We start from the raw sequence: 19,666 nt of genomic DNA on the forward strand, positions 1-19,666 counted from the left end.
ATGTTAGGAGGAGATATGTTAGTAGGAGGAGATATAGGAGGATATATGTTAGTAGGAGGAGATATGGAGGAGATATGTTAGTAGGAGATATGTTAGTAGGAGATATGTTAGTGGGAGATATGTTAGTAGTTAGAGGAGATATGTTAGTAGGAGGATATATTTAGTAGGAGGAGATATGTTAGGAGGAGATATGTTAGAGGAGATATGTTAGTAGGAGGAGATATGTTAGTATGTTAGAGGAGATATGTTAGTAGGAGATATATTAGTAGGAGGAGATATGTTAGTAGGAGATATGTTAGTAGGAGATATATGTTAGTAGGAGGAGATATGTTAGTAGGAGTTAGTAGGAGATATGTTAGTTAGGAGTTAGTAGGAGGAGATATGTTAGTAGGAGGTATGTTAGTAGTAGGAGATATGTTAGTAGGATATGTTATAGTATAGTAGGAGGAGATATGTTGATTAGTAGGAGATATGTTAGTAGGAGATATGAGATATATATTAGTAGGAGGAGATATGTTATGTTAGTAGTAGGAGATATGTTAGTAGGAGATATGTTAGTAGTAGAGGAGATATGTTAGTAGCAGATATGTTAGAAGGAGATATGTTAGTAGGAGATATGTTAGAAGGAGGAGATATGTTAGTAGGAGATATGTTAGTAGGAGATATGTTAGTAGGAGATATGTTAGTAGCAGGAGATATGTTAGGAGGAGGAGATATGTTAGTAGGAGATATGTTAGAAGGAGATATGTTAGGAGGAGATATGTTAGTAGGAGGAGATATTTTAGGAGGAGATATGTTAGTAGGAGGAGATATGTTGGTAGGAGATATGTTAGTAGTAGGAGATATGTTAGTAGGAGGAGATATGTTAGGAGGAGATATGTTAGTAGGAGATATGTTAGAAGGAGATATGTTAGAAGGAGGAGATTTGTTAGAAGGAGGACATATTAGTAGGAGATATGTTAGAAGGAGATATGTTAGTAGGAGATATGTTAGTAGGAGATATGTTAGGAGGAGATATGTTAGTAGGAGATATGTTAGTAGGAGATATGTTAGTGGGAGGAGATATGTTAGTAGGAGATATGTTAGTAGGAGATGTGTTAGTAGGAGGAGATATGTTAGTAGGAGATATGTTAGTAGGAGGAGATATGTTAGTAGGAGGAGATATGTTAGTAGGAGATATGTTAGTAGGAGGAGATATGTTAGTAGGAGATATTTACCTTTAAAATTACTTATTTAAAGCGCCCAGCACGTCATCCTCGTTAACAGTTTATAAAATGTCAGAGAGTGAGATAGGGAAGCGACAGCTTGTCCTGTAAGGCAATACAAACCAGACTAGATGCCAAAATCGTGACGGCCGGGATGGAGAAATTGTACAATGATTGCTCTGCAAGTAGGCCTACAAAGCGCCAGGTCTCAAACACCATATGTGGAGCAACAGATTGTTGGATGTCTATGAACAAGCTGTAATACATCACTGCAGAAACACATCACATTGATGCGCTCTTGGGGAATGAAGTCCCATGTAGGGACTGACCACAGAACATGAGGCACACAGCAGAAAACCTAAAACGGCATTAACTACCATTGTTGCTGAGTGGGTGGGGGACAGCAGCGTAAGATGAGCGCTGTGTGGTAGGGTTTCCACTAGAAAGCACAGCCACAAAGTCAAAATTGTCTATTTATTTTATAGAAATAGGCGGGGTTTATTACTTTGTGGCTGTGGTAACTACAGTGACGACCATCTGGTAGGTAGCCAGGTCTGTAGTAGATTGAACTGCATTGCCCCTTAGTGGTCATACACAGGAAAATATCTGCATTTTAGAAAAGGAAGTTAAAATGGGTAAACTCAATTCTTGCATAGATATGACACAGATATATAGATCCATTTTTTCTGAAGACAGACTGACTATAACTGTGAAAGTGTCTCCAGCAAGACCAGTAGAGTACGTACACAGACATTAATCCTCTTTACTACTAAACAGCTTCTTCTGTCACAAAAACGTTCCATTTATGTGACAAATAACCCCTTGGATAAAGAGTTTCCGATTCTTCCCCTTAGGTTAAAGGTTACATGTTAATTGTACTAGAATAAATATCTCCTGTTTCTACTACACAGCTCCTGTGGGCTATGTAGACCTATGTTTTATATTTTCTAATGAAGCAATAAGGCCTGAGGAGGTGTGTTATATGGCCAGTATACTGTACAACGGCCAACAATGCAGAGTACCTGGACACAGCCCTTAGCCGCGGTATATTGGCCAAACAGTATATCACTAACCTATGAGGTGCCTCACTGCTATTATAACTATAACAACGTAATTAGAGGAGGAAAAATACATGTTTTGTCATACCCGTGGTAACAACGCAAGTATCACAACACATAGGTTTGGCTAACCCCAGTGATTTTACCCACACACCACTACTGCCTGTTAGCCAATTATAGCGCCACAAACAAGTATAGGCCACTCACACATTGAGTTTTATTTTTTTTACAAGAATTGCCTTCTGCTAGCCTGTATTTCGGGAGCAATTATACCTGATTTTTACCCAAAGGCAGCCCAATTATGATATTTTGCCCAATTATTGGTATTTTTACCAATCAGATCAGAATTAGGCTGCCTGTGTATACTAGGTGCTTTGAGGTTGCATTGTAAAGTACTGAATAACTAAACACAGGTCACGTATTTGACATGGTCTAATATGTATTTGATTAATGTCTACAGACTATGAAGGGCAGCATAACCCACCTATGCTTGTCTCTCGTCAAACTTTCGATGCAACACTCTGGTCCAGGGTGCGCAGATATGATGCATGACACGCAGCTGATCTTTCAAAATAATAGTTTGGGAAACATTTATTTAACAAAACAAAACAATCAAGTCATGTTCATAAATTACGAAGGGATGGAGCACATAGAGGTATTACATTTGATCGCGCACTATCGGCTACTTTTGTCTCACTACAATATGATCGCCCCAGACCTCTTTTCCCCAGACCTCTTCTTTGTTGTCTTTTCCACAATGTGGATTCACTTGATATTGGGTTAGCCTGCTAACACATTCAACGACGTTGCTTACATTTCCAAATGATACTGACTTTAAATTACCCAAAACCTTTCTGCTAACCCAACATGTACCTGTTACCTTCCAATCTCTTTAATATCGTCTACCATGTGAATGACAACGGTCGGTCACTTCCACCGTAAAACACCTCCCAATCCAATCCGGTGTCTTTTTTTGAAAACAATGCCCATATTTGGTGTGAGCAGGTGAACGCGAAGGCGGAGGATGAGACACGGTTGTGGAGAAAAGGAGGTATATAGTCTCCTGCTGAAATGTGGATGCTACACTTCATTGAAGACATCATTCCCGGATTCTTGAAGAGAAAGCATCCTAACTGACAGGTAAGAAAACGCCACTATCCCGACGTTTGAGAAAGCCAATCTGAAATGTGGAGTTGTATCGTTAAATGTGTTCTAGCTATGGTTAAAATCACTTGATTTGAAATACAGCTTTGCTTGGATTTGTCTGTGAATACGTGTTTGAGCTGTTGGGATCGGAGCCAAATATTGAGAAAGAATAAAGGACTGATTGGAATTCTTTGCTCTGTTCCAAATTATTGTATTTCCACTGTTTTTACAAGGTCTGCTAGTAGACTAGTGCTCTTTTAAATCACTGGTCAAACATTTGAACTAATTGTTACGAATTACAGCTGCCTATGGTCCTATGTCTACACTTACTAATGAGGACTTCTAATTTGTCTCATTTATACTGTAGTAATTGTTGGTCTGTATTGATGATATACCCTGACCCAGAAAATGGTATGGCTTTGTTCTTGCTTTTTAGGCCTTGATTCATTAATCCTCTGTTTTTTTACAGAATGGCTGAAGATGAAATTGCTGCACTGGTGGTTGACAATGGTTCAGGCATGTGCAAGGCTGGTTTTGCAGGGGATGATGCTCCCCGTGCTGTCTTCCCCTCCATTGTTGGAAGACCCAGACATCAGGTTGGAACCATACTGGGCTCTTGGATATTGGATTCACTTAATACAGGCTATACTTTTATACACAAACTATATGTGGACACTTCTTCAAATTAGTGGATTTGGCTGTTTCATCCACATGTTGTCAGTAGAAGGGCCTTAAAGCTCTGACTTTCAATGTGGCACTGTCCTAGAATGCCACCTTTCCAACAAGTCAGTTTGTCAAATTCCTGACCTGCTAGAGCTACCCTGGTCAACTGTAAGTGCTTTTATCGTGAAGTGGAAACATCTAGGAGCAACAATGGCTCAGCTGTGAAGTGGTAGGCCACACAAGCTCACAGAATGGGACTGCAGAAGCATGTAAAAATTGTCTGACCTTGGTTGCAACACTCCCTACCGAGTTTCAAACTGCCCCTGGAAGCAACTTCAGCACAAGAACTGTTCGTCCGGAGCATAATGAAATTAATTTCCGTGGCCAAGCAGCTGCACACAAGCCTAAGATCACTATGTGCATTGTGGTGTAAAGCTCACTGCCATTAGACTCTGGAGCAGTGGAAACACGTTCTCTTGAGTGTTGACTCACGTCACCATCTTGCAGTCTGACTGATGAATCTGGGCTTGGCGGATGCCAGGAGAACGCTACCTGCCCGACTGTGTATTGTCAACTAAAGTTTGGTGGAGGAATAAGTCTAGGGCTGTTTTTCCATGTTTCAGGCTAGGCCACTTAATTCCATTAATGGGACATCTTAACGCTACAGCATACAATGACATTCTGGATGATTCTGTGCTCTTGTCTTTGTGGCAACAGTTTGGGTGAAGACTATTTCCTGTTTCAGCATAACAATACTCCTGCGCACAAAGCGAGGTCCATACAGAAATGGTCTGTGGATTGTATGGAAGAACTTGACTGGCCTGCTCTGAGCCCAGACCTCAACCCCATCGACCACTTTTGTGATGAAGTGGAACACTGACTGTGAGTCAGGCCTATTTGCTCAACATCAGTGCCTGACTTCACTAATGCTCTTGTGGCTGAATGAAAGCAATTCCCCACAGCATTGTTCAAACATCTAGTGGAAAGCCTTCTCAGATGAGTGGAGGCTATTATAGCAGTAAAGGAGGGGACCAACTCTATATTAATACCCATGATTTTGGAATTTAGATGTTTGAGAATGTGTCTACTTACAGTAATGTTCTCAATCTCCAATATTTGACTTTGGGATATTTTGAAGAGGCTATACAGAACTCTTCCTTCTGGGGGTGCTCTTGAGCCAAGAGGTCCACTAAATGGACAAATATTGGCCAGAAATGGCCTCATTAAAAAGAAAAGGACACCCCTCCCCAAACCCACTAAATTGATTGCGCTGTGTATGTGAAACATACAGGCAACTCAATCCAACATTTGATGAAAACAACTTCTGTAGTGTAAATTGAGTTTATGCGTAGTGCAGGGACAAAGTGTAACGTAATGTCTCTTTCCCCAGGGTGTGATGGTGGGCATGGGACAGAAGGACAGCTACGTGGGAGATGAGGCCCAGAGCAAGAGGGGCATCCTGACTCTGAAGTACCCCATCGAGCACGGCATTGTTACCAACTGGGACGACATGGAGAAGATCTGGCATCACACCTTCTACAATGAGCTGCGTGTGGCCCCTGAAGAGCATCCCGTCCTGCTCACAGAGGCCCCACTCAACCCCAAAGCCAACAGGGAGAAGATGACCCAGGTAAGTGGGGGCATTACGTTTTTTGCAAATAAACACTGGCAGTAGTAAATAAACCCAGCCATTTTATTTACATGGACTCCTCATCCACCAGCAGAATGTAGAGCAGTTTCACATCAGGGTTACTCTATTCACCTTGCCTGAGGGTAGGTATTGATTAGTGGTGGGCCTCACATTCTTAGCAGTATTTATAGGTGTTTAAAACACCCTGTTTTCTAAAGAGTCTCTCAGTCCTAATTCCCACCTTCTATTCTTCCACCAGATCATGTTTGAGACCTTCAACAGCCCAGCCATGTATGTAGGTATCCAGGCCGTGCTTTCTTTGTACGCATCTGGTCGCACCACAGGAATCGTGATGGATTCTGGGGATGGCGTTAGCCACACGGTGCCCATCTACGAGGGCTACGCTCTTCCCCACGCCATCCTGCGTCTGGACCTGGCCGGACGCGACCTCACGGACTACCTGATGAAGATCCTGACTGAGCGTGGCTACAGCTTCACCACCACGGCCGAGAGGGAGATTGTGCGCGACATCAAGGAGAAGCTGGCCTACGTGGCGCTGGACTTTGAGCAGGAGATGAATACCTCTGCCTCCAGTTCCTCTCTGGAGAAGAGCTACGAGCTGCCTGATGGACAGGTCATCACTATCGGCAACGAGCGCTTCCGGTGCCCTGAGACCATGTTTCAGCCGTCCTTCATTGGTGATGTTTTTCTGTGTCTTTAAAGAGTAACTTAAGCTAAAAATGTCTTTGTTAAAAGCAATTTGTCTATGGTTGGTGACTATAGTAATTCTAGTCCCGAAATCCTCATTTCTATCCACTACTAAAATGGAGGCTCTGAAAATGATTCCTCTTGGTAGAGGTCACACAAGACAAGATGCACCCTCTATGTATTGATATGACTATTCATAAGCACTAAACATACAACTTTCTGGCTTTTTAAAAAATGTATTTTTTTATAAATTAGCGGACAAATGTTCCATTTGGCCACTGGAGTCTATCTTTAATACATGTACAAATGTTCTTGTCTAGACAATGTTACTCAGCTTAGTGACAGTCATTCACCACTATACAATCCTCTGGAGCGCTGAGCTTCTTGCCAGTTGCGTGTTCACTGACCTCATTAAAAGAGCCATACTTGTAGGCCTGTTAATTTCTGTTCCTGGGGCTGCCATTGACATGTACATGCTTGCTTTTGTAGGAATGGAAAGCACTGGAGTGCATGAGACCACCTACAACTCTATCATGAAGTGTGATGTGGACATCAGGAAAGACCTGTATGCCAACACTGTTCTCTCAGGTGGAACCACTATGTTCCCTGGCATCGCTGATAGAATGCAGAAGGAGATCAGTGGCTTGGCACCTCCTACTATGAAGATTAAGGTGGGCATTCACGTGTTTCTGACTTTTAGCCCATGGACATTCAGTGTGGCATCTCTCGACTAGCCTTATTTTTTTTCTCATGTGATCTTTTTGGCTTCCCGAATACTTTAATCAGAAATCTGATTTATGAATGTGTTCTGCAATAAAACCACTTTAGATCTCCCTGTTTTACTAATGAATACGTTCAAATCTCTTGTCGCCAGATCATCGCCCCTCCCGAGCGTAAATACTCTGTGTGGATTGGCGGTTCCATCCTGGCCTCTCTCTCCACCTTCCAACAGATGTGGATTTCCAAGCAGGAATATGAGGAATCCGGCCCGTCTATCGTCCACCGCAAATGTTTCTAAAGCCTTGACTCTTAACCTCGGTGTTACTCCTTTCAGGGAGGCTGTTATTTCAGATGGCTCTCCTGTCCAGAAGCCAACACCTTGCCCCTGTCCACTAAGCATTTGTGTGGCTCTAAAATGATCAGATGAATAGCAGTGACTTCCACCTATCCTAATCGGTAGAGATAAAGCCATATTGTTTCAGTTCTACATGGTGTCCTGAGGGGGTGTGACAGGGTGGTTTCTGGGTAGGCTCAGTGTTAGGGTTGTGACATTCTGTGTTGTATTTGTTACTATTAGTCTTGTATGTAACATTTGCTACTGGGCCATTTTGAATAAAAGTTCACTGTAATGTGATACTCTGTTGTCTATTTGCAACATTAAGTCTTGTCATATGCGTTTTGTCACTTTTTTATTAATTTACTTTTAATTTCAGGGAATGATGTGATTTGTAAACACACTTAATGTATTTGTCATTAGCTGGGACCCACTGCAGGTTAAATCAAATGGTTTTCTCATTGTTACATTCTCTTGTTGAACCTCATGTTTATGGCTTCTTCTCTCAGTTCTCAGTTCTTCTCTCAGTTCTTTGATGTGCTAGGGTTAGTCCTGGAAGTAACACCTGCAGGCCTGCAGTTGGAGATCCTTGATTTACATGATGTCCACTAGATGGCAGTGCTGTCTTCACATTGTCACATGACCTACACTGGTAGTGAAGACTGACTGAGCATGGGAGAACCTCAGTGGTTTAATCTAAACCCTTAGGGATCTTAGTCTTTTTTGGTGGCTGCATGTACCTAGAACTGATACTGTATAGCCCTCATATTCATATCTGGACTGGAAGACAGTTCCACTGCTTTATTTTTCATTGTTCCCCTCTAATCAGGTATTGATTTAGACCTGGGATACCAGGTGGGTGCCATTAATGATTAGGTAGAACAGAACCAGCAGTAGTTCAGATCTCCAGTGTATGAGCTGTACTCCAGACCTCCAGTGTATTTCTCCTTCTCCCAAATCCAGTCAGATTTTCTGAAAGAGCTGCAAAATCTGGACCTACAAATCAGCCGGGCTAGACAATCTGGACCCTTTCTAAAATTATCTGCCGAAATTGTTGCCACCCCTATTACTAGCCTGTTCAACCTCTTTCGTGTCGTCTGAGATTCCCAAAGATTGGAAAGCAGCTGCGGTCATCCCCCTCTTCAAAGGGGGGGACACTCTTGACCCAAACTGCTACAGACATATCTATCCTACACTGCCTTTCTAAGATCTTCGAAAGCCAAGTCGACAAACAGATTACCGACCATTTTGAATCTCACCATACCCTCTCTGCTATGCAATCTGGTTTCAAAGCTGGTCATGGGTGCACCTCAGCCATGCTCTAGGTCCTAAACGATATCTTAACTGCCATCGATAAGAAACATTACTGTGCAGCCGTATTCAATGATCTGGCCAATGCTTTCGACTCTGTCAATCACCACATCCTCATCGGCAGACTCGACAGCCTTAGTTTCTCAAATGACTGCCTCGCCTGGTTCACCAACTACTTCTCTGATAGAGTTCAGTGTGTCAAATCGGAGGGTCTGCTGTCCGGACCTCTGGCAGTCTCTATGGGGGTGCCACAGGGCTCAATTCTTGGACCGACTCTCTTCTCTGTATATATCAATGATGTCGCTCTTGCTGCTGGTGAGTCTCTGATCCACCTCTACGCAGATGACACCGTTCTGTATGCTTTTGGCCCTTCTTTGGACAGTGTTAACAACCCTCCAAGCAAACTTCAATGCCATACAACTCTCCTTCCGTGGCCTCCAACTGCTCTTAAATACAAGTAAAACTAAATGCATGCTCTTCAACTGACCGCTGCCTGCACCTGCCCGCCTGTCCAACATCACTACTCTGGACGGCTCTGACTTAGAATACGTGGACAACTACAAATACCTAGGTGTCTGGTTAGACTGTAAACTCTCCTTCCAGACCCACATCAAACATCTCCAATCCAAAGTTAAATCTAGAATTGGCTTCCTATCTCGCAACAAAGCATCCTTCACTCATGCTGCCAAACATACCCTTGTAAAACTGACCATCCTACCAATCCTCGACTTCGCGATGCATTTACAAAATAGCCTCCAATACCCTACTCCACAAATTGGATGCAGTCTATCACAGTGCCATCCGTTTGTCACCAAAGCCCCATATACAGTGGGGCAAAAAAGTATTTAGTCGGCCACCAATTGTGCAAGTTCTCCCACTTAAAAAGATGAGAGAGGCCTGTAATTTTCATCATAGGTACACTTCAACTATGACAGACAAAATTAGAAAACAAATCCAGAAAATCACATTGTAGGATTTTTGATTTAATTATTTGCAAATGATGGTGGAAAATAAGTATTTGGTCACCTACAAACAAGCAAGATTTATGGCTCTCACAGCTGTCAAAGGACACCAGAAACAAAATTGTAGACCTGCACCAGAATGGGAAGACTGAATCTGCAATAGGTAAGGAGCTTGGTTTGAAGAAATCAACTGTGGGAGCAATTATTAGGAAATGGTAGACATACAAGACCACTAATAATCTCCCTTGATCTGGGGCTCCACGCAAGATCTCACCAAGTGGGGTAAAAATGATCACAGAAACAGTGAGCAAAAATCCCAGAACCACACGGGGGGGCCTAGTGAATGACCTGCAGAGAGCTGGGACCAAAGTAACAAAGCCTACCATCAGTAACACACTACGCCGCCAGGGACTCAAATCCTGCAGTGCCAGACGTGTCCCACTGCTTAAGCCAGTACATGTCCAGGCCCGTCTGAAGTTTGCTAGAGAGCATTTGGATGATCCAGAAGAAGATTGGGAGAATATCATATGGTCAGATGAAACCAAAATATAACTTTTTGGTAAAAACTCAACTCGTCGTGTTTGGAGGAAAAAGAATGCTGAGTTGCATCCAAAGAACACCACACCTACTGTAAGGGTTTTCCTCCTCTTTGTCTGAAGAGGAGATGTAGCAAGGATCGGACCAAGATGCGGCGTGGTAAGTGTCCATGGTTTTTAATATGAAAACCTCAACATGAACACAAATACAAAACAATAAACGTGAACAAAACCAAAAACAGTACCATGTGGCGAACAAGACACGGAAACAACAGTGAAACCCAGGCTACCTAAGTATGATTCTCAATCAGAGACAACTAACGACACCTGCCTCTGATTGAGAACCCTAATAAATAGGTCCACAGAACTGAGGGACACCCCTGGACTTAACAAATTCCTCTGGACTGAGGGGCAGCTCAGGACTGAGGGGTAGCTCAGGACTGAGAGGTAGCTCAGGACTGAGAGGTAGCTCAGGCTGGTTGACGGCGCTGGCAGCTTCTGGCTGACTGACGGCTCTGGCAGCTCCTGGCTGACTGACGGCTCTGGCAGCTCCAAGCTGACTGGCGGCTCTGGCGGCTCCATGCTGACTGGCGGCTCTGGCGGCTCCATGCTGACTGGTGGCTCTGGCGGCTCATGACAGACTGGTGGCTCTGGTGGCTAATGACAGACTGGCGGCTCTGGCGGCTCATGACAGACTGGCGGCTCTGGCGGCTCAGGACAGACAGGAGACTCTAGCAGCTCTGGACAGGCGGGAGACTCTAGCAGCTCTGGACAGGCGGGAGACTCTAGCAGCTCTGGACAGGCGGGAGACTCTAGCATCTCTGGACAGACGGGAGACTCTAGCAGCTCTGGAGAGACGGGAGACTCTAGCAGCTCTGGAGAGGAGGAAGGCTCTAACAGCTCTGGACAGACGGGAGACTCTAGCAGCTCCGGACAGATGGGAGACTCTAGCAGCTCTGGACAGACGGGAGACTCTAGCAGCTCTGGACAGACGGGAGCACCTGTAGGGAGGAGACAGAGAGACAGCCTGGTGCGTGGGGCTGACACAGGACCAGGCTGGGGAGACCTCCAGGAGGCTTGGTGTTAGGAGGAGTCACCTGAAGGACCGGGCTGTGGGGGAGCACTGGAGCTCTGGTGCGCAGCCTTGGCACCACTCCCCCAGGCTGGATAACTATTCTAGCCCAGACCCTCCAGAGTGCAGGCACAGGTTGAACCGGGCTGTGGGTAAGCACTGGAGATCTAGTGCCTACTACACGCACCTCTCCCTTAGGCTCCACTCCCACATTTGCCCGGCACGAGCGGAGCGCAGGCATAGGACGCACTGCACCCTCCCAGCGCCCCCGGAGACACAGCACGCAGAGCCAGCGCAGGATACCCTGGACCGAAACGGCGTACCGGCGACCAGACACACTGAGCAGGCACCATACGCCCTGGCTGGATGCCCACACTCGCATGACACTTTCGGGGGGCTGCCCTATAGCGCACTGGGCTTTGGGAACGTACTGGCGACACCGTGCGCTTAACCGCATAACACGGTGCCTAACCAGTAACGTGCTGTTTATAATAAGCTCGAGGAGTGAGCTCAGGTCTGCTACCTGGCTTAGCCACACTCCTCGTGTGCCGCCCCCAAAACATTTTTTTGGGGGCTGTGTTACGTTCCCTAGTTTATGTGTTGTAGTTTGTGTATTTGCATGTGTTTATTTCAGGAAATGGCTTCCTGAAATCCCTCAAGCAGCTGATTGGTCGACTCCATGGCTAATTGGAGAGCTGACCCCGCCGCCCCCTCGTCAAGACGCAGCTGTCTCCAGTTACACATTCATTCTGAAGCTATATAAAAGCCAGTGTTCTGTTCAAGGGAGATTTGCTGGGAGGTCATTGCAGAGAGATTTTGCTAGAGGTTGATTTTGCTGGGAGTTCATTGCTGGGAAGTGGTATGTTCTGTGAGTTTGTTGCTCAGGTAGAGCTTATTTGATGTCCTTTGTTTCTTAGTTTGTTTGTGAAAATTGTTTAATATTCTGTTTCATTTGTTCCCAGGGGGAAGAGGAAGGCACCTAGGGAGTGCTTAGGCAAGAGCCCCGCGGGCATACATATACCCGTAGTATATTCATTGTCTATGCACAATAGGTAAGACCTGGGCCGACCACCCCCTGTATTTTGGTTAGTGCACCAGGTGGTGCTAAATTAGGTAAAAGTGGTTAGGCAGGTAAGATAGGAGGGGGGGGATTTGAGATTTACTTTCTTTGCTTTGGATCCGTCCAGCCCCTTTTCCCCATATTACCGTGTAAAGGAATACAGTACTTGTAAACGGTACCACATTCTGCCTGTTGTCATCCTTACTCACGCCTACAGTCCATACCTTTTTCACTTCACAGAGAGTTTAGTTGTAGCAGGGTGTCACGTTCCCTTTAATAGAGGCGTGCGTAACATAATGGGGGCTCATCCGGGATCTTTCCATTAAACCCACCGGACCCTGCTGCTCTGAGCTCTCTCTGGTTAGTGATTGAGGTGTGCTGGTAGGTTGTGAGTTTGGATGACTTGTTTAGTTAGTGTGTTCATGAGACTGCATTGTATAAGATGGCTGCATCAGCCATCTCCAAGTTTTTTGAAGTGCCCTCTCTTGATTGTTTGGTGAGGTTTCGTAAAGTAGACCTTATAGCTATAGCTGACCATTATGGATTTGTTGTCCCTGAGAAAGCCCTAAAGGCTGAGCTTTTGGTGCTAGTCAGGGAGGGTTTAGTGAGAGAACGGATTCTCTCATTGCAAGGAGAGGAGACGGGTAGACCTTCTGATGCCAAGTCGGAGGACAGGGCAGAGGAAGGGGTTCCTCGTACCCCTTTTACATTGCCACGATTCGATCCTTTATCTTCTGCTTCGGGTCGTTCAGATGGGACTGCTAGGCTGAAGGTGAGGCTGGCTCGGTTAGAAATGGAGCAAAAAGATAAAGAGAGACAGATGAATTTTGAACTTGAAATTAGGAAAATAGAAGCTGACAAGGAGGTGAGGATCCGACAACTGCGACTCCACAAGCTGCTCATCATCCAACCCACTTCGACGTGAGTAAAAACATAGCTTTAGTCCCTCCATTCCGAGAGTCGGAAGTTGATTCTTTTCTCTGCGTTTGAGCGTGTGGCCGCTGCGCTGCATTGGCCACTTGAGGTTTGGCCGCTCCTGTTACAATGTAAATTGTCTGGAAAAAGCCCAGGAAGTAGTAGCTGCTCTCTCCCTGGAAGACAGTTTACACTACGATACAGTTAAAACTACAGTGTTGCGGGCTTATGAGTTGGTGCCTGAAGCTTATAGACAGCGCTTCAGGAACAACAAAAAAACATCTCACCATACATTTGTTGAATTTGCTAGGGACAAAGAGTCTCTGTTTAGTCGCTGGTGTTCAGCCAGCAAAGCTAACACCTTTGCTGATATTCAGGAGTTGATGCTGTTGGAGGATTTTAAAAGCAACCTCCCAGATAGAATTGTAGTTCATTTAAATGAACAGAAAGTGGTGACATTGGCCCAAGCAGCAGTGTTGGCAGATGAGTACGCTTTGACACACAAGACTGTCTTTGGTGCACCACGTTTTGATGTGAGAGTTTAGTTGTAGCAGGGTGTTGCGTTCCCTCTTCATAGAGGTGTGCGTAACAGGCTGCCTCTCGTACCTGTCGCGCTGCCGTGCTGCCTCCTCATATAGCTGCCGCTCAGCTTTAGCTGCCTCCAGCTCTGCTTTGGGGCAGCGATATTCCCCAGCCTGTGCCCAGGGTCCTTCTCTGTTCAAAATCTCCTCCCATGTCCAGGAGTCTTGTGATGCTGGCCGCTGCTGCTGCTGCCGCTGTCTGTTACCACGCCGCTTGGTCCTTGGTTGGTGGGTGATTCTGTAAGGGTTTTCCTCCTCTTCGTCTGAAGATCGGACCAAAACAACAGTGAAGCCCAGGCTACCTAAGTATGATTCTCGATCAGAGACAACTAACGACACCTGCCTCTGATTGAGAACCATACTAGGCCGAACACAGAAAACCAACCTAGAAACACAAAACATAGAATGCCCACCCAACTCACGTCCTGACCAACTAAAACAAACAAACGAAGAACTAGGGTCAGAACGTGACACCTAATGTGAAGCATGGCGGTGGAAACATCATGCTTTGGGGCTGTTTTTCTGCAAAGGGACCAGGACGACTGATCCTTGTAAAGAAAAGAATGAATGGGGAAAATGTATTGTGAGATTTTGAGTGAAAACCTCCTTCCATCAGTAAGGGCATTGAAGATGAAACATGGCTGGGTCTTTCAGCATGATAATGATCCCAAACACACCGCCCGGCAAACGAAGGAGTGGCTTCGGAAGAAGCATTTCAAGGTCCTGGAGTGGCCTAGCCAGTCTCCAGATCTCAACCCCATAGAACATCTTTGGAGGGAGTTGAAAGTCCGTGTTGCCCAGCAACAGCCCCAAAACATCACTGCTCTAGAGGAGATCTGCATGGGAGAATGGGCCAAAATACCAGCAACAGTGTGTGAAAACCTTGTGAGGACTTACAGAAACATTTGACCTCTGTCATTGCCAACAAAGGGTATATAACAAAGTATTGAGATAAACTTTTGTTATTGACCAAATACTTATTTTCCACCATAATTTGCAAATAAATTCATTAAAAATCCTACAATGTGATTTTCTGGATTTTCTTTTCTCATTTTGTCTGTCATAGTTGATGTGTACCTATGATGAAAATTACAGGTCTCTCTCATCTTTTTAAGTGGAAGAACTTGCACAATTGGTGGCTGACTAAATACTTTTTTTGCCCCACTGTATATAGACTTGTTTCTACTGTATTATTGACTGTATGTTTGTTTTACTCCATGTGTAACTCTGTGTCGTTGTATGTGTGGAACTGCTTTGCTTTATCTTGGCCAGGTCGCAATTGTAAATGAGAACTTGTTCTCAACTTGCCTACCTGGTTAAAAAAAGGTGAAATAAAAAAATGAGCAGTACTCCAGACCTCCAGTGTATGAGCAGTACTCCAAACCTCCAGTGTATGAACAGTACTCCACACCTCCAGTGTATGAGCAGTACTCCAGACCTCCAGTGTATGAGCAGTACTCCAGACCTCCAGTGTATGAGCAGTACTCCAAACCTCCAGTGTATGAGCAGTACTCCAGACCTCCAGTGTATGAGCAGTACTCCAAACCTCCAGTGTATGAGCAGTACTCCAGACCTCCAGTGTATGAGCAGTACTCCAAACCTCCAGTGTATGAGCAGTACTCCCGACCTCCAGTGTATGAGCAGTACTCCAGACCTCCAGACCTCCAGTGTATGAGCAGTACTCCAGACCTCCAGACCTCCAGTGTATGAGCAGTACTCCAGACCTCCAGTGCATGAGCAGTACTCCAGACCTCCAGTGTATGAGCAGTACTCCAAACCTCCAGTGTATGAGCAGTACTCCAGACCTCCAGTGTATGAGCAGTACTCCAGACCTCCAGTGTATGAGCAGTACTCCAGACCTCCAGACCTCCAGTGTATGAGCAGTACTCCAGATCTCCAGTGTATGAGCAGTACTCCAGATCTCCAGTGTATGAGCAGTACTCCAGATCTCCAGTGTATGAGCAGTACTCCAGACCTCCAGTGTATGAGCAGTACTCCAGATCTCCAGTGTATGAGCTGTACTCCAGATCTCCAGTGTATGAGCAGTACTCCAGATCTCCAGTGTATGAGCAGTACTCCAGATCTCCAGTGTATGAGCAGTACTCCAGACCTCCAGTGTATGAGCTGAACTCCAGACCTCCAGTGTATGAGCTGAACTCCAGACCTCCAGTGTATGAGCTGTACTCCAGACCTCCAGTGTATTTCTCCTTCTCCCAAATCCAGTCAGCTGATTTTTCTGAAAGAGCTGCAAAATCTGGACCTACAAATCAGCCGGGCTAGACAATCTGGACCCTTTCTAAAATTATCTGCCGAAATTGTTGCCACCCCTATTACTAGCCTGTTCAACCTCTTTCGTGTCGTCTGAGATTCCCAAAGATTGAAAGCAGCTGCGGTCATCCCCCTCTTCAAAGGGGGGGACACTCTTGACCCAAACTGCTACAGACATATCTATCCTACACTGCCTTTCTAAGATCTTCGAAAGCCAAGTCGACAAACAAATTACCGACCATTTCGAATCTCACCATACCCTCTCTGCTATGCAATCTGGTTTCAAAGCTGGTCATGGGTGCACCTCAGCCATGCTCTAGGTCCTAAACGATCTCTTAACTGCCATCGATAAGAAACATTACTGTGCAGCCGTTATTCAATGATCTGGCCAAGGCTTTCGACTCTGTCAGTCACCACATCCTCATCGGCAGACTCGACAGCCTTAGTTTCTCAAATGACTGCCTCGCCTGGTTCACCAACTACTTCTCTGATAGAGTTCAGTGTGTCAAATCGGAGGGTCTGCTGTCCGGACCTCTGGCAGTCTCTATGGGGGTGCCACAGGGTTCAATTCTTGGACCGACTCTCTTCTCTGTATATATCAATGATGTCGCTCTTGCTGCTGGTGAGTCTCTGATCCACCTCTACGCAGATGACACCATTCTGTATACTTTTGGCCCTTCTTTGGACACTGTGTTAACAACCCTCCAAGCAAACTTCAATGCCATACAACTCTCCTTCCGTGGCCTCCAACTGCTCTTAAATACAAGTAAAACTAAATGCATTTACAAAATAGCCTCCAATACCCTACTCCACAAATTGGATGCAGTCTATCACAGTGCCATCCGTTTGTCACCAAAGCCCCATATACAGTGGGGCAAAAAAAGTATTTAGTCGGCCACCAATTGTGCAAGTTCTCCCACTTAAAAAGATGAGAGAGGCCTGTAATTTTCATCATAGGTACACTTCAACTATGACAGACAAAATTAGAAAACAAATTCAGAAAATCACATTGTAGGATTTTTATTTAATTATTTGCAAATGATGGTGGAAAATAAGTATTTGGTCACCTACAAACAAGCAAGATTTATGGCTCTCACAGACCTGTAACTTCTTTAAAAGGCTCTTCTGTCCTCCACTCGTTACCTGTATTAATGGCACCTGTTTGAACTTGTTATCAGTATAAAAGACAACTGTCCACAACCTCAAATAGTCACACTACAAACTCCACCATGTCCAAGACCAAAGAGCTGTCAAAGGACACCAGAAACAAAATTGTAGACCTGCACCAGAATGGGAAGACTGAATCTGCAATAGGTAAGGAGCTTGGTTTGAAGAAATCAACTGTGGGAGCAATTATTAGGAAATGGAAGACATACAAGACCACTGATAATCTCCCTTGATCTGGGGCTCCACGCAAGATCTCACCCTGTGGGGTCAAAATGATCACAAGAACGGTGAGCAAATATCCCAGAACCACACGGGGGGACCTAGTGAATGACCTGCAGAGAGCTGGGACCAAAGTAACAAAGCCTACCATCAGTAACACACTATGCCGCCAGGGACTCAAATCCTGCAGTGCCAGACGTGTCCCACTGCTTAAGTCAGTACATGTCAAATCAAATCAAATCAAATCAAATTTTATTTGTCACATACACATGGTTAGCAGATGTTAATGCGAGTGTAGCGAAATGCTTGTGCTTCTAGTTCCGACAATGCAGTGATAACCAACAAGTAATCTAACTAACAATTCCAAAACTACTGTCTTATACACAGTGTAAGGGGATAAGGAACATGTACATAAGGATATATGAATGAGTGATGGTACAGAGCAGCATACAGTAGATGGTATCGAGTACAGTATATACATATGAGATGAGTGTGTAGACAAAGTAAACAAAGTGGCATAGTTAAAGTGGCTAGTGATACATGTGTTACATAAGGATGCAGTCGATGATGTAGAGTACAGTATATACATATGCATATGAGATGAATAATGTAGGGTAAGTAACATTATATAAGGTAGCATTGTTTAAAGTGGCTAGTGATATATTTACATCATTTCCCATCAATTCCCATTATTAAAATGGCTGGAGTTGGGTCAGTGTCAATGACAGTGTGTTGGCAGCAGCCACTCAATGTTAGTGGTGGCTGTTTAACAGTCTGATGGCCTTGAGATAGAAGCTGTTTTTCAGTCTCTCGGTCCCAGCTTTGATGCACCTGTACTGACCTCGCCTTCTGGATGATAGCGGGGTGAACAGGCAGTGGTTCGGTGGTTGATGTCCTTGATGATCTTTATGGCCTTCCTGTAACAACGGGTGGTGTAGGTGTCCTGGAGGGCAGGTAGTTTGCCCCCGGTGATGCGTTGTGCAGTCCTCACTAGCCTCTGGAGAGCCTTACGGTTGAGGGCGGAGCAGTTGCCGTACCAGGCGGTGATACAGCCCGCCAGGATGCTCTCGATTGTGCATCTGTAGAAGTTTGTGAGTGCTTTTGGTGACAAGCCGAATTTCTTCAGCCTCCTGGGGTTGAATAGGCGCTGCTGCGCCTTCTTCACGACGCTGTCAGTGTGAGTGGACCAATTCAGTTTGTCTGTGATGTGTATGCCGAGGAACTTAAAACTAGCTACCCTCTCCACTACTGTTCCATCGATGTGGATAGGGGGTGTTCCCTCTGCTGTTTCCTGAAGTCCACAATCATCTCCTTAGTTTTGTTGACGTTGAGTGTGAGGTTATTTTCCTGACACCACACTCCGAGGGCCCTCACCTCCTCCCTGTAGGCCGTCTCGTCGTTGTTGGTAATCAAGCCTACCACTGTTGTGTCGTCCGCAAACTTGATGATTGAGTTGGAGGCGTGCGTGGCCACGCAGTCGTGGGTGAACAGGGAGTACAGGAGAGGGCTCAGAACGCACCCTTGTGGGGCCCCGTGTTGAGGATCAGCGGGGAGGAGATGTTGTTGCCTACCCTCACCACCTGGGGCGGCCCGTCAGGAAGTCCAGTACCCAGTTGCACAGGGCGGGGTCGAGACCCAGGGTCTCGAGCTTGATGACGAGCTTGGAGGGTACTATGGTGTTGAATGCCGAGCTGTAGTCGATGAACAGCATTCTCACATAGGTATTCCTCTTGTCCAGGTGGGTTAGGGCAGTGTGCAGTGTGGTTGAGATTGCATCGTCTGTGGACCTATTTGGGCGGTAAGCAAATTGGAGTGGGTCTAGGGTGTCAGGTAGGGTGGAGGTGATATGGTCCTTGACTAGTCTCTCAAAGCACTTCATGATGACGGAAGTGAGTGCTACGGGGCGGTAGTCGTTTAGCTCAGTTACCTTAGCTTTCTTGGGAACAGGAACAATGGTGGCCCTCTTGAAGCATGTGGGAACAGCAGACTGGTATAGGGATTGATTGAATATGTCCGTAAACACACCGGCCAGCTGGTCTGCGCATGCTCTGAGGGCGCGGCTGGGGATGCCGTCTGGGCTTGCAGCCTTGCGAGGGTTAACACGTTTAAAT

The 19,666-nt window shown here is 45.5% G+C and overlaps 1 protein-coding gene across 1 annotated transcript; it reads left to right on the forward strand.

Moving 5' to 3' along the window:
- The first annotated feature begins 3,251 nt into the window (after positions 1-3,251).
- On the forward strand, positions 3,252-7,800 carry LOC124020524 (actin, non-muscle 6.2). Its single transcript, XM_046335761.1, has 6 exons — positions 3,252-3,403; positions 3,879-4,005; positions 5,463-5,702; positions 5,962-6,400; positions 6,900-7,081; positions 7,285-7,800. Exons 2-6 carry the CDS (start codon positions 3,880-3,882, stop codon positions 7,426-7,428), a joined length of 1,131 nt encoding a protein of 376 aa, XP_046191717.1. The 5' UTR covers positions 3,252-3,403; position 3,879; the 3' UTR covers positions 7,429-7,800.
- Positions 7,801-19,666: the final 11,866 nt, after the last annotated feature.

This window comes from Oncorhynchus gorbuscha, unplaced genomic scaffold, assembly GCF_021184085.1.
Source record: "Oncorhynchus gorbuscha isolate QuinsamMale2020 ecotype Even-year unplaced genomic scaffold, OgorEven_v1.0 Un_scaffold_844, whole genome shotgun sequence".
NCBI lineage: Eukaryota > Metazoa > Chordata > Actinopteri > Salmoniformes > Salmonidae > Oncorhynchus > Oncorhynchus gorbuscha.